The 23,307-nt window shown below is 34.4% G+C and overlaps 1 protein-coding gene across 6 annotated transcripts in view; it reads left to right on the top strand.

Moving 5' to 3' along the window:
* The window catches only part of NFXL1 (nuclear transcription factor, X-box binding like 1), a 49,467-nt gene that overhangs the window by 6,315 nt on the left and 19,845 nt on the right, over nt 1-23,307 (top strand). For all 6 annotated transcript variants that reach the window (XM_081129492.1, XM_081129494.1, XM_081129493.1 and 3 more), the window contains 12 exons: nt 1,231-1,340; nt 4,986-5,116; nt 7,407-7,585; nt 7,814-7,975; nt 8,063-8,163; nt 8,855-8,969; nt 9,883-10,007; nt 10,764-10,886; nt 14,343-14,433; nt 20,333-20,453; nt 20,685-20,844; nt 21,577-21,668. In XM_081129492.1, the coding sequence (XP_080985618.1) occupies nt 1,231-1,340; nt 4,986-5,116; nt 7,407-7,585; nt 7,814-7,975; nt 8,063-8,163; nt 8,855-8,969; nt 9,883-10,007; nt 10,764-10,886; nt 14,343-14,433; nt 20,333-20,453; nt 20,685-20,844; nt 21,577-21,668 (1,510 nt within the window). The remainder of the gene's footprint in view (nt 1-1,230; nt 1,341-4,985; nt 5,117-7,406; nt 7,586-7,813; nt 7,976-8,062; nt 8,164-8,854; nt 8,970-9,882; nt 10,008-10,763; nt 10,887-14,342; nt 14,434-20,332; nt 20,454-20,684; nt 20,845-21,576; nt 21,669-23,307) is intronic.

Here is a 23,307-nt window from a genome sequence, read left to right as displayed (position 1 = left end):
ATGCGGAAAAGCAAAATAAGAACACAGAATATGATTATTAAGTCAACTTTTAAGGATACTCTTTGAACTTTAATGTTTATTTAAAATAAAACAATTGTCTTTAATAATTTTATAATTTAAAATTTTAGGAGAGCTATTATGTATATTTTGTTTAATAGCATACATTATGTTTATATTATGTAGAGCATGTTTTTATAAGTGCTGTGTTTCCTTAGATGATTTTAGAAAGTAAAGAATATCCAAGCATCCTGTTTATTTAATTTTTCTGTCTGGTAACTTAAATTTTGATTTGAACCATTTTATTGCCATAAGTTCTATACTTAAGATAGTTTATACTATTGCTCAGTCAACTTCTACTGAACAGTCTTTATTGTACTAAAGGCATGTAGGTTTATTTCTCCTATACTAAGGTGACTCAGATTATTGCCATTTTGGTGTCATGTGTGCTTTGAGTAGTTTTTCTGCCTTTCATTTTACTTTTAACCTGTTATTTTTTGGACCTTCCTGTAATAACCCCTTGCTGCAGCATAGCATAGTGATTAAGGGGGCTCTTAGTGGTTAAGAGTCAAACTGAAATTACTTAATTGTTCTGTGCTTCAGTTTTCTCATCTGCAGAATGAAGATAAAAATAGCTCATTTAATCCCACTGAAATACTAATAATACAGTGCCTAGCAAATAAATGCTCTAAATAATTGCTTGAGAAAATATAGGCTAATAATCTTTTTCTAAAAAGTTTCATGCTTCCTTTTAAAGCAGAAATAGTTATTATACTGTAATGAGCTCAGGATATTTTTATTCAACAAGTTTTTATTAAGAATATGCTATATGTCAAACATACACACACTTATGTGCTTATATTCAGGCTAAATGGGCTTTGACATTCAGTTTCTTTCACTTTGCTTTTGACATGCTTTCTCTTGTTACTTGACATCTTGCTGCTCTTGTCTATGGCTCTGCCCCCACCAAATTTGGTAAGCACTGTAACAGCATTAAAAGTATGCTCTGAGAGGACTGAGGTACTAGTTTTGAGTCAAATACGTAAGATTTAATGCATGGACTTTGTGACCTCCTGGCAGCTCGCTGGTTGGTTTTTTTAAACCTCCCATTTTAAGCTATATTTTGAGCAATTGATACTGCTAGACAGTTCTCACATACTGTATAGTGCTATTAATGAGTGTTTTATTTTCCAATGTTGATTAACATGAAGTTTTCAATTTTTAAATTTCAAGATGGAGATATACGTGAATTAGAGCGAACGAAACAGTATTTAAATGAAGCTTTTCAAGCAGGGGCTATGACATGCTTAATTTGTATTGCTTCAGTGAAGAGAAACCAGGCAGTAAGTTATTCTCCTTACCTATATTAATGTATCTCCCCAAAATATCTTACATTGCATTTACAATACTTAACCATTTATTATGCTTTTGCTTATTCTTGTTTTAAAAATGATTCGTTTGAGAATTTTTTTGATCTTTATTTTATAAATCTGTAATTTAAAAAAATTACCTCTAAAGGAACATCCAATATTTTTAGCACTGTTACTATAACTGAAGCAAGTATCTTCAGTTTCAATGCTCATGTCAATTTGATAAAGCATTTTTAATGTATTTGTACTTTAGAGATGCCCACAATACTGAAATGTTAAAATGGACTATATTTCATTACTTTTAGCAGGTTGACAAAAAGGTAGATATCGTCCCTGCCTTCAAGGAAGTAGAACCTAGCTGTGACCATGATTTATTAGTGAGTTTTTCTTGTGTTGAAGGCACTGTGGACAGTGACTGGAGTCATTGGGGAGAGATGGATTTAGACAAAACTTATGTCCGTACTTGTACTTTGAGCCCAGATGGCCAAATGGTGAAGTTATATGTATGTAAATTTAAAAGGGTGTTAATGGAGCAGTTAAGGGGAAGTGATGACTGAATATGATAGACTCAACATTTAGACCTCAGGTTAAACCACTGCTAGTATAACAGTATTGCCCAGAGGAAGAAAATCAGGCCAAATGAAATGGGTTGCTGTAGAGAGTCAGAAATTTCACATACATTGAATAGGATAGCATAGCAGATACCTTTGGTGCCCCGAATCACATCTGGTTGGTTTATTATGATTTCAGCTGTAATGGATGAATAGTTTCTCTGCATGCAGATACAGTCCTACCTTAAACACTTGCTGTGTGTGTGTATTTTTTTTTTTAATCTCAGTGCTTCCTCATTGGGAACCAACTCAGCCAGTACACAGGTGTAGTGCAGAAGCACAGGGGAGTTAATGCGCACTGGGCCAACATTCCACCACAGGGAATGGGTGGATGAGTGCCCCAGCTTCCTCACTGTTAGGAGTTGGGATTGGGGTAGTCCTAGGTATTTTTTTTTTAAAATATGTCTTTATTGATTTCAGAGAGAGGAAGGGAGAGAGAGAGAGAAACATCAATGATGAGAGTCATTGATCGGCTGCCTCCTGCATGCCCCCTGCTGGGGATCGAGCCCACAACCTGGGCATGTGCCCTGACCAGAAACGAACCCCGATCTCCTGAATCATAGGTCGATGCTCAACCACTGAGCTATGCTGGCTGGGCCCTAGGTATGTTTTGAATGGTTCTTTAGAGGGCCCCTGCAGGACTGAACTTTGGCCCTTATCAGTAATCGGCTCAATAATGGTACCATTTTTTGGCATTTCCTCTTCCGCATCTTGGCCTTTCACTTAGCATCCCAGTTCTTTTCACAGTCACTGATTGGGGAGGAACTCAGCTGAAAAATTGGCTTTTTTTTTTAATGCTGTTGTCAGTTTATGCATTATACTACATGTCTGATTTTATTAAACAGTTGAGAAATGTTATAATGAAAGGAGAACTAATTTTTGTCAGTTATAAATATGTCGGTAGGCTTTATTATTTATTAAGCTTTTAAATTATATATATATGTTCCCAAGTTTTTTGCTCACCTAATTTTTATTTTTTTATTTTATTTATTTGTTTATTGATTGATTGATTTTATCTCTTTATTGATTTCAGAGAGAGGAAGGGAGAGGGAGAGAGAAAGATAGAAACATCAATGGTGAGAGAGTCATTGATCGGCTGCCTCCGGCAGGCCCCCGGCTGGGGATGGAGCCCACAAACCGGGCATGTGCCCTGACCGGGAATCGAACCGAGATCTCCTGGATCCTAGGTAGATGCTCAACCACTGAGCCACGCCCAGCCAGACTTGTCTGATTTTTAGAATTTAGCATAAGTGTGAGACAAATAGGTTTTATATAAGAAAAAAAGCAACATAGAAATTATATGTACATATTTGTGTTTAAGGAATTCTTTGTAGTGTTATTTATAATTGGAAATAACCTAAGTGTCCAACAACCAGAAATGGGGTAAATAAATTATGGTATATAAATCTACATGATATATTATTATATGGCTATAAATATCATGTATGAGTATGTTTGATAAGGGTACATGCTTATACAGTAAACCCTCGATTTTGCAGACCTTGATTTAGCCGGACTTCAGATTTAATGGACAAAATTTCCAGTCCTTATGTCATATGTCAAAATTAACACCCTGTTAATTTTCAAATGCTTTTAACCAATATTTGCTTAATATTAACAGGTTATTTTTTTGTTTGTTATTAATTCATTGTTTTTAACAAATTTTAGCAAATAAGCCATATGTTAGAAAAAACACTGTAGTAATTTTGCCAACATAAATAAATATTACATATCGACAACTATAGTCTATAATATTTAAATCCAAGAGTCACCACTCATAAACAATGTCTGGTGAATGATTAGCATGTGATCACACTGCATGGGGCAAGGTAATTGATTCTGTTGTCTATAATTGGTTCTGTTGTCTTGTGATGTGACTTTCTTCAGTGGGCTAAGCCACCCCTCAGCCATGTGCATTTGTTTACTCCAAGTGACTGGTGAATGCACTCATTTACTAGACCTATTCAGTATAAATTAAAAATTACAGTAATACAGATAGAAAAATTTTCTGTGAAATTAAACTTTTCATACATAATTTTAGTTACACAAATGTGCCTACATAAGTAAAAACAGGCAAACTAACAAATTTGTCAATTTTTTTAACATACACATTTGGAAAACCTACTTTATTATATAATGGAATTTATTATACAGTGGAATTCCGGCTTTAACGGACACCCCTCTCCTGAATTAGTCTGTTATATTGAGATTTTACTGTACTGTGTTAAAAGAAAAGACTATGAAGTTATACATCAGTCAGTGTGGTATGAACTCATTTTAAAAGAAAGTATGAAATACATTTAAAAGAAACCTAGAGACTGACCAGAATGTTAGTGTTAGTTATTTCTAGCTGAATGAATCCGGATGATTAGTAATGTTTTTCTTTAAAGAACATTTCCCCTGTTATACTGGAAGGAAAAATTATTTTTCTTTCTTTTTAAAAAACTATGTGTTGTTTCTTTTTTAATTGATTTTTTAGAGGTAGAGAGAGAGAGAAACATCAATCAGTTGCCTCTTGTACGCACCCCGACTGGGGATTGAAACTGAAACCTGGGTATATGCCCTGACCAGGAATCGAACTGGTGACCTTTTGGTGCATGAGACGATGCTCAACCAACTAAGCCACACTGGTCAGGGCAAAATAATTTTTCTTTAATCCTTAGTTTGCTCTTGAAAATAATTTACTGTGGTGCTTATTTAATTTAATTAATTAATTAATTTTTAAAATATATCTTTTTTATTGATTTCAGAGAGAGGAAGGGAGGAGAGAGAGAGAAACATCAATGATGAGATTGTCATTGATCGGCTGCCTCCTACACGACCCCTGCTTGGGATCGAGCCCGCAACTCCGGCATGTGCCCTGACTGGGAACCAAACCTTGATCTTCAGGATCCTAGGTCTATGCTCAACCACCGGGCCGGGCACTGTGATGCTTATTTTAAAGTATTCTGTAATTATCAAAGAAAAATCATAGCATACATATTAATATCTGCTACTTTTGTCTTAGGTTTGGAGTTGTTCAGGATGTTTCTGTATATTTCACATGCCCTGTATCCAGAAGTGGGCTAAAGACAGCCAGTTTCTGGTATCTTCTTTGACGGATGATGATTTTGGAAAGAAAGATTATCCCTGGCCTTGGTAATTTTTCTTATTTGGTTGGAATATCAAGTTTTAAAATAAATGAAAACTGTAGCTCGTAAGTTGCTTTATTGGCAGTTTCAGTATCCATGTTTGGCCTTCAGTTAGTCACTTGGTTTGTAAAGATATGGGACTTGGTAATGGCTTTTATTTCCCAATAATTAGTAAGTCATTATTTAAACACTATTTTCCTCCTGCAAAATAGCTCCTTTGTTATTGTTTTTTTTTTTAAATTTTATTTTATGTTTGTTTAAAATATTACAGATGTCCCTTTTTCTCCCCAATGACCCGTTCCATCCTGTCCCTTCCCCCTCCCCAGTCCCTCTCCCCACCGTTGTCCGTGTCCTTGGGTTGTGCATATATGCATATAAATTCTTTGGTTACTCTCTCCCCCTCCACTCACCCTCCCTCCTCCATCCCTCTGACGTTCGTCAGTCTCATCTATGCTTCCATGTCATTGAATCTCTTCTGTTCATCAGTTTATTAAGTTCTTTAGATTCCACTTATAAGCAAGATCATGTGATATTTGTCTTTCGCTGCCTGCTTATTTCACTTAGCATAATATTCTCCAGGTCCATCCATACTGTCCCAAAGGGTACTCCTTTGTTATTCTTTTTAAAGAACTTTCAACTCTTTTCTATAGGACAGAATTCTTCATAATTCTGGTACTTCTCTCCTGGAGTTCATATTAGTATACATTAATATCACATTGTACAAAACTATCATCTAACATATTTTGATCATAAGCTTTTCAGTTTTATTCTCAAAATCTCTCAAAACTGTAGGTGTATATTATTCAATCTTATTAATTTTTCTACATTTATTTTATTAGATGGTTTATTATTCATGATTTGATCTTGAACTTATATTTCCAGAAAGTGCTGGAGAATGGAAATTTTATAAATTTGCTAAATAAAGATAATAATAAATGTATCCACACTGGCAACCGAAAGGGTAGACTGTCAAGATAATGAAGCATAAACTTCAGGGATTCTGTGTGGTCACATAAATATTCACTTTTGTAACTAATTTTATATTTGTAATTTTGAGTTCTTTTTCTTAACAGAGACCCCCAAATTGTATAAGATTCATGCTTCCAAAAAACTGGATCCACATCAGAGCTCCCCTTATTACCATAAGTACTGATATACAGGGTGGGGCAAAAGTAGGTTTACAATTGTTCATATGGAAAATAATACAATAATGTTTTGCATACTCAGAAGTGTAAACCTAATTTTGCCACACCTTGTATTTATAAAATTGTGGTTGTGTTTTTAAAAACACTTTTGACATACTAGTTACTTTGTAAAAATAATTCTCAGTGATTTGTGAGAGATTTTATTCCCATATTACCAATGGGGATATTGAAATTAGTTGAAATAAAATGATGTGTTCAGACTTCCCTTACTCTTACATGGTGAAGCCAGGATATACCTATAATCTAGTTATGTGCTGTTCAGTGTAGTAGCAACTAGCAACATGTGGTTATTTACATTTTTTTTTTTTAATCCTCACCCAAGGATTTTTTTAATCATTGCTTTTTCAGTAAAAGTGGAAGGGGGAGAGAGCGAGAGAGAGAGAAATATCTCTGTGAAAGAGAGACATTGATTGGTTGCCTCCTGCACGTGCCCCTACTGGGGCTGGGGATCAAGCCTGCAGCTGAGGTACCTGCCCTTGGCCAGAATCGAACCTAGGACCTTCATTCTGCAGGCCGATGCTCTAACCATTGAGCCAGACTGGCTAGGGCTTTTTTTTATAATTTTATTGATTTCAGAGAGAGGGAGAGGGAAATAGAAACATCAGTGATGTGTCATTGATCAGCTGCCTCCTGCACACCTCCTGTTGGGGATTGAGCCCAAAACCTGGGCATGTGCCCTGACTGGGCATTAAACCTCAATCTCCTGGATCATAGGTTGATGCTCAGCCACTGAGCTATGCCGGCCGGGCAGTTATTTAAATTTTTAAAAATTATAAATGTAATGTTGTTCCATTCTCAGTTGTGTGTGTTAACCACATTTCAAATGCTCACTAGTCATATATGGTTAATAATTACTATCTTGGACTTGGCAGGTATAGAACAGTTCCATTATCTCAGGAAATTATATTGGACAGAGCTGTTCTAGATGGTTGAAATTTATTTTAGTAAAATCTTGTTTTTCACTAACATAAAAATGGAGCAGAGAGTGCATTACATAAAACTAATTGAGTATACCATATTGCTAAGTATGTTTATATTCCTGTCTCTTGTGTCACTTTACAAAATGAAACTAACTTCAGTAATTCTTTATAGTCCAAAATGTAGGTTTGAATACAAACGATCTGACACACCTAGTAGGTACTATTGCTACTGTGGAAAAGTAGAAGATCCACCTTTAGATCCATGGCTTGTGCCTCATTCATGTGGTCAAGTATGCGAGAGAGAATTTAAACCTTCTTGTGGCCATAAGTGCTTACTCCTCTGTCATCCAGGTGAGTTATATATTATATTTATAATTGTTTGTGGATGATTATTTCTTCTTACGTTGAGGCAAAAAAAATTATGAAAGTTGAATTGAGAATTTAAGTTTATATAAGAAAATAATGAAAGGGAATGCCTTTTAAAGTATCCGTAAGGAAAGCTTTAGAAATCACTGATAGGCATAGGAATTGAAAGTTATCTTTCACTTCTGATTTTTCCCCCCTTTTATTGGATTCTAGGGCCCTGCCCTCCTTGTCCAAAGATGGTCACAACTTCTTGTTACTGTAAGAAAGCAAAACCCATCCCTCGTAGGTGCAGCGCCAAGGAATGGTCCTGTCAGCAGCCATGTGGGCGGAAGTTGCTTTGTGGACAACACAAATGTGAAAATCCTTGTCATGCAGGTGAAAAGCCATACCTGTTAACCAAAGTTAAAGCAGTCTCTATTGCCTTTATAATGTTTCTGTGCTAATTTATCATTGTGATTTTAGGAAGTTGTCCGCCCTGTCCAAGAGTTAGTAGACAAAAGTGTGTCTGTGGCAAACAAGTAGCTGAAAGAAGCTGTGCAAGTCCACTGTGGCACTGTGATCAAGTAAGTGTATATGCATTTTGAGGGAGGTGGGTATTAAAGAATATGGAAAACATAATCAGAAATGCTAATTAAGATTTAGCTAATTTGTTTTTATTGGATAAAAGGAGAGGAAGACTAGTAACTCAAATAACGTATATTTACATTTTAGGAAACTTTTCCAGTTTAATGTTTTAATTACTGGAGGGAAATTATTTTCAAATTAATTGTTGAATTTTGGATTCAGTGAATGTGTACTCTCTTTCTTGCTAGCTCTTTCTCCCTTTCTTTCCCCTCTTTAACCAACACCCCTCCCGACTTCTTGAGTTAGTCCAATTGAGGAATTGGGATTGATTTTGTAGATTGTGTATCCTAGAATTGGCATAGTTTTAGTACCATTTGGAAATCTTTGGTGGATGGCCATATGAAGCTGTATGTGCTTTTTTCCTGTATATTGTAAAAATACACTCCTTGGTGCATAGGAATGTGTGTGTGTGTGTGTGTGTGTATGTTTATATATATATATATATATATATATATATATATATATATATATATATGAGATACCTATGTAAGAAAAAAAAAACTATGAGGAACACGAAGTTGCTTATTTATGATTGAAAAATGGGTTATGTACAAAGAAAAAATGGATTACATAATATACAAAGTCTTTTGTTTTAAGGCCTTCACTAGTACTTCTTGCATTTTATTTTAGGTATGTGGAAAAACACTGCCATGTGGTAATCATACATGTGAGCAAGTTTGTCATGTTGGTGCTTGTGGAGAATGTCCTCGATCTGGGAAAAGATTCTGTCCATGTCAGAAGTCAAGTAAGACTATTTTTAAATCTTTAATGGGATATAATTATTTTTTATGCTAACTAGAGTACTTTCCTAATTAGATTTCCCTGTGAGTTCATAATTATAGTTTCAATAATAATACAAATTTGATGTGAGGTTTTTGTACATTTGGATGAGAAGACAATACACTGTGTGGATTAAGAACTCAGACTTTGGAATCAGGCATATCTGGGTTCAAATCCCACCTTCATGAACTCTTACTTTCTCAAGTTAAATGGAGACAATAATAATATCTTTGTAAGACGATTGTGAGAATTAAATGCTCATAAAACATTTAGTATAGTGCTTAGCATATAAAGGAAACCTAATAATTACAAGCTATTGTCATTATTGTATATTGGATTATAAGTGAATTTCGTTTTGGTTGCTTTGAGATAAAGGCATAGAAGGGTTGTAGTTTGAGTCTACTTCCTTGACTCTGCACCAATACCAGCACAAATGCTTATAAGATTATTGCCAGTACTTATCATGTTTATGGTGAAGGTGAGTTTCATAATGTTTTTACATCTACTTCTTTTTTTTAAATCCTGTGAGATTATTAAGAGCAAATTGTTTTTATAATTCTATATTGTGGAATTCTTCATAGAAGTTTACATCATATTATTTCTTCAGATAAGTATTTCTGAAATAGGTAGCTTATAAAAATGTGCTCCTTGAGAGTGGTAACTGGTCATGTGTCAACTTTTTTTTAACTTCACATTGTCTTTACAAATATTAGGGATTATTTTTATTAAAGTTAATTTTTTCCAATAATTATGTAGATGCAAAAATTCATAGTCTGAAAGGACTGTCATTCCTTAGGGACCCAAAAGGACATGACACACTGTTAGTGCTTTATAATAATGTATCTTACTATTAACATTGACTTTTTGTCTGCTCTTAGAGTTTTCTTTGCCTTGTACAGAAGATGTACCAACTTGTGGAGATAGTTGTGACAAATTACTTGAATGTGGAGTCCATAGATGTTCGCAGCGTTGTCACCGAGGTCCTTGTGAAACATGTAGACAAGTTAGTCATCTCCTATAATAATTACTTTTAAGAGCTTTCTATTACAATGTCAAATGGGATTGTTCTGTAATTGTTTTCCATTACTTAGTTTTAGAAACATCTATATCATGACCTGAATGAGTTTAGTGACCTAATGTATATGGTGAAGAAGCAGGAGAGTATGCCAGTGATCAAATCCAAAAATCACCTTTTGTTTTTGCTTGGTAAAAGTTTGAACATTCTCATTTTTATAGTCCAGAAGGGTTATTTGTTCCCAGTAGACATTCAAAGCAGTGATGAATTAGGCTTAGTGATGATGGAAAGAAGTGAATGCCTAGATGTCATTGAGACTTTTAAGTTATATATATATATGTCACTTTGGTTACAACCATACTACCAACTCAACAAATTACTTTACAATTTAATCCAATTAAATTGCTTAAAATTAATCCAGTTTTCTTGCTTTATTGAGATAAGATGTGCACATATCATGGTTATAACTACATGTAAATGATTTTAATGTGTGGTATGATTTTACTACTTAGTACTAAATTCCTACTAAATTTAATAATGGAAATTCATATGAAGTCTGGGAACAACGTAAGATATAAACATATTTTAGGAAATTCAGCTTTAGTTTTGGTAAAGTTTTCCTTTCATGTGAATTTGTTCTTAAAACTTTTCTGCTTCATTTTTCAGTAATTATAAAAATTGCAAGGTAAAAAAAAGTCATGTTAACAAAAGTCAGTTTTAATAGCATTTATTTGATTCTTCCAGGAAGTGGAAAAGCAGTGTCGCTGTGGAAAGCATACAAAACGAATGCCATGTCACAAACCTTATCTCTGTGAAACTAAGTGTGTTAAGATGCGTGACTGTCAGAAGCATCAGTGTAAGAGAAAGGTATGTGTAATAAGCTTGGGACACTGCTTTAAAAATTCTGAATTTTTCCTTAGTGGGCCAGTGATAAGCACTGTCTTGACATGTTCCTCAAATGTCCAGGCATATTCTATGCTTCTCATATGAAATATTAATAAATACTCTAGATTAATCCTAATTGTTTGTACTAGTGGGAAATCTTACCAAGATTTTTAAATGACAAGGGGCTTTTTTAAATCTTGTGCATAATTCTCTCAGCTTGGTTCTTAAGCTATTTTTGTTCCTTGACTTTAAAACATCATAGCAATGTTAAGAGTGATAGTTCATTTGCTGGAACGGGCTTAACTTTTATTGTTCAAATCTTATTTATAGACACTAGGTTCAGTATATGGTCAGCTGGAATATTTTATTGAGTTTGTAGATTTGCAGTTTTTGAGGGTCCTCTTTATTATTATGAATTATCCCTCTATCTGATGAGATTCCTATTGAAATGTAGTGATTTCAGCTTTCTTTTGCTTAGTGTTAACATGGTATGTCTTTTTCATTCTTTTACTTTTAACTTATTCATACTTTATATTTAAAGTGATTTTCTCATAGACAGCATTTAGATAATGTTTTATTTTATCTTAGCAGAACAATCTTTGTCATTTAATTTGGGTGTAGATAATTTACATTTAATGTGATCTTTAATATGGTTGAATTTAAGTCTGTCATTTTACTATTTATTTTTTATTTGCCTATCTGTTCTTTGTTCCTTTTCCCTCTTTTTCTAATTTATATTTTATTGAGTGTTGTCTCTCAGTGATTCCATTTCAATTCCTTTATTTGATTCTTATACATTTTATATCCAGGTATTTTATAAACCCCAAATACAATGTTTTTATTTTTGCTCTAAATAAGTATCTTTTAAAGAGATTGAAAAAATAAGAAAAAGTAGTCTTGTAATTTATCATCAAACTCATTATTTTTGGTGTTTTCAGTTTTTTTATATTAACTTAGGTTTCTATCTGAAGGACTTCCTTTAACATTTCTAATAGTGCTGGTCATTAATTCAACTTCTGTAAAATATCTTCAGCTTTGTAAAATATCCTTAGTTTGTGAAAAATATTTTTACTGTGGAATTGTAGTTTGACAGTTTTTTCTCCATTTTTTAAAGATGTTGTTTCACTAACTTTTAGCTTGGATATTTTCCAATAAAGAGTGTGCTGTGATTGATCATCTGCTCCTCTGTTTATGTCTTTTTTCCCTTTGGCTATTTAAAAAAATGTTCTCCTCATTACCAGTTTTTAGCAATTTGTGGTCTTCCTTTGTATAGCTTTTTCATGTTTCTTTAGTTTGATTTTTGTTGAGCTTCTTATATCCGTAGGTTTAAATCAAATTTGTGAAATTTTCAGTTTTTATTTTTTCAAATGTTTTCTCCCACCCGTTGCCTTCTGAGACAGCAATACTTATGTTATGGTACTTAAGGTCTCACAGCTCACCGATGCTCCATTTATTATTTTAGTTTTTAAAATTTCTGTATTTAGTTTATATAGCTTTGTCTTCAAGTTCATTAATTTTCTTCTGCTTTGTCTAATCCATTTTTTATCGCATCCTATGTTTAATCATCTCAGACATTGCATTTTTTCCATTTCTGAGTTGGGTTTGGGCCTTTTCTATATCTTCCATGTCTGTCCTTTCAGCATGCTCATGCCCTCTATCTTGATTATTGGGATGGGCTATACTTATAATGCCTATTTTAATGTCCTCATCTAATAATTCTATCCTCTGTCATTTCTGGGTCTGTTTCTGTTGATTGATTTTTTTCCTGCTTTTGGGTTATATCTTCCTGCTTCATTGTCTGCTTGGTAATTTTTGATTGGTATCTAGACATTGTGACATTTTGATTGGTATCCAGACATTACATATTTGGGTGCTGCATTTTTTTGGTATTCCTTTAAATATTTTTAAGCTTCATTCTGGGTCAAAGTTAAGTTACTTAGAAACCATTTGGTCCTTTAAAGACTGGAGTTTTGCTAGGTGCAGCCAGACTACCCTTTTATCTAGGGCTAAGTTGGCTCCTCTACACAGGCAATAACTCTTTGAAGTACTCTGCTAGATTCCCATGTTTTAGGAGATTCTTCTACTCTGGCCACAGGAAACACAAACTAATCCCTGACTTAAATAATCTTTGGAAATTGTTCTGTCTTCTTCCAGTGATTCTTTTTCAGGTTTTGGGTAGTTTCCTTTCACACATGTACAGACAGGTATTGGTCCCTTCTGGAGTTCTGCTGAGCTTTCTCTATATCTACCACTTATCCACAAATTCTAGCCACAGGCCTCTCTGAACTATGAATTTTGTCTACTACTCTACTTGGTGGGACCACCGGATTCTGCTTGTGATCTTTCTCCCTGTGCTGCAGCCTGGAAACCTTCAGGTCTAAGCTGGTGTTATCACAGGACTCACTTTCTCTTCTCTTAGGACTTGCTGTCGTGTGCTGCCTAATTGCCTCATATCTGAAAACTGTTGCTTCATATTTTTTGTCTGATTTTCTAGTTGTTTAAGGCAGGAGTGTAAATCTGGTTGTTGTTTACTCCACCATGGTCAGAAACAAAAGTGTCTAAAGGTTTATTCAAGTCATGGACCACAAAACCTTCCTTTCCCACACTGCCACTAGCAAAGTGATAGGCACATAGTCTTAGTAAATATTTGGCTAATTGAGTGAACTATGTTGACTTTTAGTTGCTTTTCAATAAAGTGTATTTTGCTTTGAGCTATTTTTATATACTGAAACTTGTTCTTAAGTAGATTTCAACTCTTAAGTTTCTTTAAGACAATTGTAGTCTGTATTTTCTTTCCAAAGTTTGACTATATGAGAAGTCAAGAAAGGAATAAGAATGGCAAGATGGACTATAAGTAGTTGCCTTTTGTTCATGAGTGAAAATTGGCACAAGTCATAGACAACTGTATTTTTTATAAAGAGGTTGGAAATCAGGGAAGTTACAAAATTAAGTTAGAAGTAAATAGCCCGCTCTGCTTTTCTCCTTTAGTTATTCTTTGATCCCTTGGTTTAAAAATAACTGCTAAACTAATCTATACATTTAACTGATTTTATTTTAATTAAAAATTTTAAATAACCAGACTAATTATTTGCCTGAATTGACTATAGGGTTTGACCAGATCTATTCTTTTGGTTAATGTTGTCAATCTCTGTATGGATAAGTAGAAATGAAATTATCTTTTGGGAATATTTTAAGTCATAGAATAATTAACAAATGATTTCATTAAATTAGGGCATTGTCTGTTTAAACTTACAAGTTCTTAATATAACATATCTACTTATCAGAAGAATGCTGATACTCGTGAATACTTTCATTATTATAATGAAAAGAAGTACAGTATCTTTTGCCTTCCACAAGTTCTGTGAATAACTGGTAATGATATTTATATTATACATGGTTTTCAGATGACCTGTTCTTTATATACTGCTTTCTCTTCAGTGTTGCCCTGGAAACTGTACACCTTGTGATCAAAACTGTGGACGGACTTTAGGATGTAGAAACCATAAGTGTCCATCTGTCTGCCACAGAGGTAAAATTTAAAATAGCTATAATTTTGTTTGTATTTACATCGTGTTTTTAAGGTTGACAGAGAGCTTTCGCATTTATTATCTTAGGGTGTCCTCTTAATAACTTTGAGAAGGTAGGGCAGTTGCCAAGATCACAATTTTATGGACAGAGTAAAGTTGAGAGTATTCAGTGACATATGTATTCAGGGAAATATCTAGTAAAACAATATAGCCAAGATTTGAATCCACGTCTTCTGAATATAAAAGCTTTGTTATTTCTATAACACCATGTTATTTCCTTACTTCCTTCCAACCTTCCCCATAGAATTTTAAAATTAATTAATATGTTCTTAGGTTTTTTAGTTTTACTTTGAATGTTAGACATTTTTATGTAAGTAAGTATAGTAAGGAATTGGATATATCCTAAACCAGTGGTTCTCAAACTTTTTGGTCTCAAGACCTCTTTATACTCCTGAGACCCAAAGAGCTTTTGTTAATTTGGATTTTGTCTATTGATACTTATTGTATTTTAAGTTGAAATAAAATGTAATGATATTTATTATTTTATTTAAAAATAGCAATAAAGCCCATTGCATCTTAAAATAGTAACATTTTTTGTGAAAAATAACTTTTCTGAAAAAAATTTAGTGGTATTTTTTTATATTTTTGTAAATGTCTTTAATATCTAACTTAATAGGAGATGGCTGTAATTACATAGTTGCTTCTGCATTCAACCTGTTTTGATGTCACTTATATAGCTTTTGGAAAACTTTACTTTCTGTGTTTGAGATCTTGCAGACCCCATGAAAGGGTCTCAGGGTTGCCTAAGTTGTTAGACATTGAAAACTGAGTTAACTTTACCCATTTGGAATATGTTGGTATGAAATGGAATCTACTAAATGACGGTATAAAATAGTGGGAAGAGCATGGTCTTAAGGTAAGAGGTTCTGGTTCAAGTCTGGATTCTGCCTCTTACTGGCTTTATGACCTGGGACAAACTACTCTACTGTTTTCATTGTCTTCCTTTGGGATTACATGCATGTTAGATGTTTAGTTAATGTCTCAGAGATCTTGCAAAGTATGCGGCACTACTGCTGTTTAATATAATAAGGAAACAGTCAAAGAGTCTATTGGCCCAAGGTCATACAGCTAGTTGCGGAGTCAGGATGTGAACTCAAACTTTAATGATATTTCCATTTTACCACATTGCCTCCCTATTAGGAGAAGTGACAGATAACATTAACCCCATAGACATTTTCCTATGGGTGTTCTCTGATTTGTCAGTGTCTGGATTATGAAGTTTAGAACCAGTTTTTCAGTTCTCACCCTTACAAAAAGGATCTTATTTCCTTTATAGTCATATTACATCATTGACTCATTAAATTTAAATTTCCTTAACATTCTACAATTAATCATTAATTTATTCAGTAAGTTTTTTTTGCATGCCTGCTAAGTACCAGGCATTGAGATTACATGAGTGAACCTTATTGACAAAGTGCGTGCTCTTATGGAACTTATTTTTTTTTTACTTCCTTTCAATTAGAATACAAGTAAGTAATCAAGTTAATACAGACTGTCAGGTGGTGCCAAGTGTAGAAAGGAAATTAGAGGAAAATTAAAAAGGTGACAGTGGGGATGGCATATACTATTTTATATAGTATGATCAGGGGAGGACTCTGAAAGGATGACATTTGAGAGGAGACCTGAGAAGTAAGGGATCAAGCCATGTAGCAGTAGGGGCGAGGTAGTTGTTCTGGGCAAGAAAGCGCGTGATTGCAGCGTCCCTCAGACAGGAGCATTTGAAGGAACTGCAAGGAGGATGGAAGCAGGTGCTCAAGGGAACAGATGGTAGGAGATGAGGTCAAAGAGATGAGAGAAAGGTGGCTGGGGAAAGGGGAATATGTATAGGGCCTTGTAGACCATTGTTAAAACACTCATCTTTACTTTAAGTAGAAAACCTGACTAGTTGTATGGCCATTAAAGAAATTGGATCAGTAGGTTAGAGTTTTCTTACCAAGAAAACACCAGGTCTAGTTGCTTTTTTTTAAAAAAATATATTTTTATTGATTTCAGAGAGAAGAAGGGAGAGGGAGAGAGAGAAACATCATTGATGAGAGAGAGTCATTGTTCGGCTGCCTCCTGCACATCCCCTGCTGGGGATTGAGCCTGCAACAAGGGCATGTGCCCTGACCAGAAACGAACCTCGATCTCCTGGATCATAGGTCGATGCTCAACCACTGAGCCATGCTGGCTGGGCAGCATAGTTGATTTTTACACATACTTTTTTTTTTTTTTAATCTTCACCTGAAGATATGTTTTTATTGACTTTTTTAGAGAGAGAGGAAGGGAGAGAGAGAGAAACATCATTGTGAGAGAGAAACATGGATTGTAGGTATGTGCCCTGACTGGGAATTGAACTTTTAACCTTTTGGTGTAGGGGATGATGCTCCAACCAACTAAGCCACGCGGACTTTATACATAATTATTATTATTTTTTTAAAATATCTTTCGTGCTTCATTTTTTTTAAAAAAAATCTATGTTTATTGATTTCAGAGAGAGGAAAGGAGAGAGAGAGAGAGAGAAACATCAATGATGAGAAAGTCATTGATTGAGCCCGAAACCCGGGCATGTGCCCTGACCGGGAATCGAACCCCGATCACCTGGATCCTAGGTCGATGTTCAACCGCTGAGCCACGCCCGGGTGGGCTATACATAATTTTTAACAAGTAGACATTTAAGGTATATGTAAGTTCAGTCTCTTCATAAACTATTTGAGAGTGTATGTAAAAAAGGAATGTGCTCCAACTCATCATATCATCTGAAAAGGAAAGTAAAAGTATAGGCCTATCTAACTCACAAACATGTTTGTGAAATACTAATGTTTTAGCTAATCAAATCCAGCTACCCAACACTATAATGTTAGCTATCCCAAACAAGTTGGGTTTATTCCAGTAATCTATCATAACCAAGTTGGATTTATTCCAGTAATGTCTGGTTGGTTTAACGTTAGTAAATATAATGTGATTCATCACATTAACATTTTAAAGGAGAATTGAGATCATCTTAGTAAATGTCTAAAAAACTGTTGATAAAATTCAGCATCCATATACAATGAAAACTTATCTAGAAATAGGAGGGTGCAGAAAGGCTAGAACAATCATCATACTCAGTGGAGAAGTGTTGAAAGCATATCTCCCTCATATTATTTTGAAGCAAATCCCATAAATACTTCAGTATTCATCTCTAAAAGATGGCTTCTAAACCTAAAAATAGTTAATATATTTCTTAATATCGGCAAATATCTGGTCTTCAGGTTTCTTGTCAAATAAATATCTTCAGTTTTTAATTCAGTTTGTATGACTGAAAAACCTAATAAGATTGGTGTGTTATATAATTGGTTGATGTCTTTGAAGTCTGTTTTTTCTCGCCTCCATCCCTATTTTTTTTTGGTCACTTATTTGTTTAAGAAACTAGGTTGCATTATTTAGTTTCACAGAGTCTGAATTTTGCAGAGGGCACCTTGTCGCATTATTTGGCATTTTCCTCAGTTTTTCCTGTAAATTGTTAGTATGATCTAGAGGTTTTATCAGACTCAGGTTCAATGTGGGTTTTTTTTGGCAGAGTGTTTATTTATCTTTTTAAAGAAACTTATTAGCTCCTAAAACAGTTTACCTTGATGGAAAGTATGTGGAAGACACTGTTGTACCATTCTCACCATTTGTTTAATCTCCAGTTATATAAGATATATAGAATCATTATTTCATACCATTTTTTATCATTCTAGATACCTTCATAATCAAAGTTTTACTATAACTCATAGGCAGAGGATGCTGACTCCATGTTTGCAGTATAAATATATGAACATTTGATTTATAGTTCTTTTAAGTTCAAGGTCACCTACTTTTATGCTTCTGGAATTCCTAGACTAATACCATTGTTGGCTATTGACCCACTGACCACTATAGTTACATTCTGTTTGCTGCTTTTTAATATAAAAAGTATTATATCTGAAGCTATTTTGTACAGGTAACTGTAACAAATACTGTTGATCAGTAGGAAGACTGTTCAGAGAAATTACCCCTTATTCTCAAAATTTAAACAAAAGAAAAAATGATACTGCAGTTTAGAGTGGCAAAAAGGTTGTATTTGATAAGTTCTTCTTTGAATTGCTGAAGATGAATTAAATTTATCATTAAGTATGGAAATTGATAAAATACCCTTAATGAGAACAGACTTAAATGTTGCTCCTACCTTTTAAAAAAATCTCGCTAATAGCTTTTTCTTTTGGAAAGCTCAAAATAAAATTTGGTCATGTGGGTCAGGATAACTTGACTTGCATTGCCATCAAGATAATAACTTCACTGAATATTATCCTAAGTGAAATAAGTCAGAAAAAGTCAAGGACCATATGATTTCACACATGTGAGATATAAAACTGAAAGCAACAAATGAACAAACAAGAAAAACAAACAAAAACTAGTAGACACAGACAACAGTGTAGCAGTTACCAGAGGGAAGGGGGGGGGGCTAGTTAATGGCAAAGGAGGTCAAATAAATGGTGATGGAAGATTTGACTTTGGGTGGTGGCACACAATGCAATATACAGATGATGTGTCATAGAATTGTATACTTGAAATCTATATAATTTTATTAACGAATGTCACCCCAGTAAATTTAAAGAAAGAAAATACTTTACTGGATTATTCTTTACTTATTGAAACACTAAAGTATAAATTTGATAATTTGTACAATACATATATGTTTTCCCCCTATGGTACTTTTTACTCTCATTTCCTTTTTCTTTGTTCATTATTTGTATCAAAATTCTGTTGTTTTAAAGAACTATTTTGAACTTTTAGAGGCTTTAACCTGGCTATTTTTCATCATTAGTCTGTTTCTTACCAGGTTAACTGCTAGTCAGTATTTTGCTTGGTCCTGACAACTAGGCAGCAATCGCTTAAGATACTCACTGCTTAGATGAAGACCTTAATTCCTTTATTATTTTATTTCAAATGAGGTACCTTACTGGGAAAACTAGAGTGGGAAGGAAGCCTGCAAGATGATGTCAGAGCCTTGGGGAGAACTTTATAGCCTGTTTAAAAAGGTTTCTTTCTCTCTCTCTCTCTCTCTCTCTTTTTTTTTTTTTTTTTTGTATTTCTACCAACTCATAACAAAAGAAGGTAAAAAACTGAAACCCAAATATCTTTTCCTTTTGAAATGTTTAGAAGAGAAATACTTGGAATTATAACTTAAGATGAGGGTTTAGAATTTCGTCTTTCACACAGTGTAATGGGAAATTGATTGTACTTGTTAATAACCTGATGTGAGAAGTTACTCTTTTTGTGGAATTTATCCAAAACTAATGTGCTTGAATAGAAGTATATAAGAAAATACGCCAAAGAGATTATCGTTAACATTAGATTTTCGATTTTCCAGAGACTTAGATCCATTTTGCTTACAAAAGAGTAATATGATTAATTTGTTATTTAAAACAACTTCTAGCAAATTTTAAAGAGAGTTCTAAAACTTTTATTGAAGTACAAATGTAGATATAGAAAAGTATACAAATCGTAATTGTTCAGCTTGATGAATTTTTACAAACTGAGCGTGTCCATGTACCCAGAACTCAAATCCTTAAACAAAACATTACCAGCATTTCCAAAACCCTTCATAACCATCATCCTGATTTTGAACATTATAGATTAGTTTTTCCATTTACTTCACTGAATGGAATCATATACTACATACTCTTTCTGTCTGGCTTCTTTGCTCAGTGTTAAGTGTGTGAGAGTCCTTCATATATTGTAGTTTCTTCATTCTCATGTAGTTTCCCATTGTGCAAACATACTAAACTTATTGATTCTACTATTGATGGGCATTTGAGTAGTTAAGCAAATTTTAAGTTTCAAATTTTTTTTCAGGTAGTTGCTATCCCTGCCCAGAAACTGTAGATGTGAAGTGCAATTGTGGTAATACAAAGGTGACAGTACCCTGTGGCCGAGAACGTACCACAAGACCACCCAAGTGCAAAGAGCAGTGCAGGTTAGTATGAAGCTTTGTACGCACTTACATTTGTGTCTTACCAATTTAAATTCATATTGATTTTTAATATTGTTAGTGTTTTTGATTTTGCTTTAGTGCATTAAAATATTAATATTCACAGTATGTTCTCATTCTGTATGGAATCAAAAGATATATAAATAGATATTTGCACTTCAGATATAATTCTTCAATGATCAAAAGTAATTTAAAAAATTGTTCTTTATGATTTAGTCGACCACCAACTTGCCATCATACAAGTCAAGAAAAACATCGCTGTCACTTTGGCCCTTGTCCTCCTTGTCATCAACCTTGCCAAAAAGTGTTGGAGAAATGTGGTCATTTGTGTCCTGCTCCATGTCATGATCAAGCATTGATAAAGCAAACTGGCAAGGTAAGGGAACAATATTATTAAGAGACAGTGGATTGCTATGGATCATATTTTCTTAATTTCACTTAGTCATTCAACAAGCAATAAATAAGTACTTACTCAGTTTTAAGCACTGTGATAGGTGCTGGGGTACAAAGTAACTAAGATTTGATCTTTTGTTTTAACAAGCTTACAATATAGAAAAGGAGAGAGACCAATAAATAAATATTTGTGAATACAGTGTGATAGTCATGTTGTCTTCAAGATAGAGATAAACTTGGCAGTCTTCCTTCACATATGTGGTTTGGGGTTATAGATATCTTCTGATATCCTCAAATTCATTCACATTTTTAATATACTTATTGAGTCCTTACTCTGTAAGCATTCTTCTCGGTGTTGGGGAGGCAACAGTGAGCAAAATAAATGGAGATAACATTCTGCTGGTGGAAGTTGGAGTTTCCAGTTCTATTTCTCATTTTCCCTTTGGCATATGAGAAGTGAAGGAGGCTATACTGCCTCTGTTCTGCCATTGAAAAACTGGAGTCTGCCTTAATTTTTAATATCAAGTGTGTGTAGAAGGGAACAAGCTGATAGAATACAGATGGAATAGAATATTCCAGTAATCACAGTTTGTTGATTTCTTAAAAAATATTCAATGTGCTTGGGTGGAGGATACATGAAACTGTTTTCTAAGATTCTTATAATGGCATGTGGTCTTATCCCCCTGACTTAAATTGTTATGTGTTTTACTTTTAGCACCAGCCTACAGGCCCTTGGGAACAGCCTTCTGAGCCAGCATTTATTCAGACTGCTTTACCTTGTCCTCCATGTCAAGTTCCTATTCCTGTGTAAGTATTAGAAATTTGTTTTAAAAATATCTTTGACATACTTCAAAGTGTATCTTAAGTCACCTTTTCTCATTTTCTTTGTTCAATTCATCATTTTAGGCCCAGCCTATAAGCTAGTTCTCTGTTTTCAGTTTCATTCTTTTCCAAATGTTTTTTGCATACTGCTTAAAATCTTCCTCTAGATTTCTTTTTCGAGTCTTTTCCCCAAGCTAGAGTTTGATACCCTTCTTAGCTTTCATAGCAACTTGTGCTTACAATTGCAATAATATATCCAGGAGATCATCATCTATTAGTTTCCCCGACTGATTGCCATGCTAATCTGTAAGCTCCTTGAGGACAAAGGAAAGCCGGGTTTTATGTAAGACAAACTTGAAGGAGAGTGCTTAAGGGAAATACTGAAAATGAAAGGAAGTAGTTTCTTGGATTGGCTAGCAAATGACCTGGACTGAGTCAAAGGTAATAGTTAACCCTGGAATGGTTCATACATCCAGCAGAGGTTATAGAAAATACAGGAAAAGAAGGCACAGAGCTAGGAAGCAACATAAAATTACAAAAGGGACTTGTCTACAACTGAAGTTCCAAATCTAATACTGGTATGTCTTGTATACATATTGGTCTTTTAAAGAGAGGGTTCCTGTTTTCTGTACTTTTAAAAACTCTCACTCCTCTTTTGTCCTTCCACAACTTTCAGTTTTTTGTTTTATTTATTTATTTTTAAATTTTGATTTTTGTTTAAAATATTACAGCTGTCCCTTTTTCTCCTCAATGACCCATTCCACCCCGTCCCATCCCCTCCCCAGTCCCTTTCCCCACCATTGTTCCTGTCCTTTAGTTGTGCATATATGCATATAAATTCTTTGGTTACTCTCTCCCCCTCCACCCACCCGCCCTCCTCCATCCCTCTGACATTTTGTCAGCCTCATCCATGCTTCCATGTCATTGAATCTGTTCTGTTCATCCGTTTATTAAGTTCTTTAGATTCCACATATAAGCGAGATCATGTGGTATTTGTCTTTCTCTCCCTGCCTTATTTCGCTTAGCATAATTTTCTCTAGGTCCATCCATACCATCCCAAAGGGTACAAGATCCTTCTTCTTTTACAGCTGTATAGTTTTCCATGGTGTAAATGCCCCACAGCTTTTTTATCCACTCATCTACTGATGGGCACTTGGGCTGTTTCCAGATCTTAGCTAATGTAAACTGCTCTGCTATGAACATAGGGGTGCATATATTCTTTCTGATTAGTGTTTCAGGATTCTTAGGATATATTCCTAGAAGTGGGATCACTGGGTCAAAAGGCAGCTCCATTTTTAATTTTTTGAGGAACCTCCATACTGTTTTCCATAGTGGTTGCCCCAGTCTGCATTTCTACCAGCAGTGTACCAGGGTTCCCCTTTCTCCACATCCTGCTGAGGAGTCATTTGTTGATTTGTTGATGGTAACCATTCTTACAGGTGTGAAGTGATACCTCATTGTGATTTTAATTTGCATCCCTCTGATGATTAGTGACGTTGAGCATTTTCTCATGTGTCTCTTGGCCATCTGTATGTCCTCTTTAGAGAAGTGTCTATTTAAGTCCTTTGCCCATTTCTTAATTGGGTTGTTTGTCTTCCTCTTGCTGAGTAGTATGAGTTCTTTG

This window comes from Miniopterus schreibersii (assembly GCF_964146895.1).
Source record: "Miniopterus schreibersii genome assembly, chromosome: 1".
Classification (NCBI taxonomy): domain Eukaryota; kingdom Metazoa; phylum Chordata; class Mammalia; order Chiroptera; family Miniopteridae; genus Miniopterus; species Miniopterus schreibersii.
This window is presented reverse-complemented; position numbering and strand designations above follow the sequence as displayed.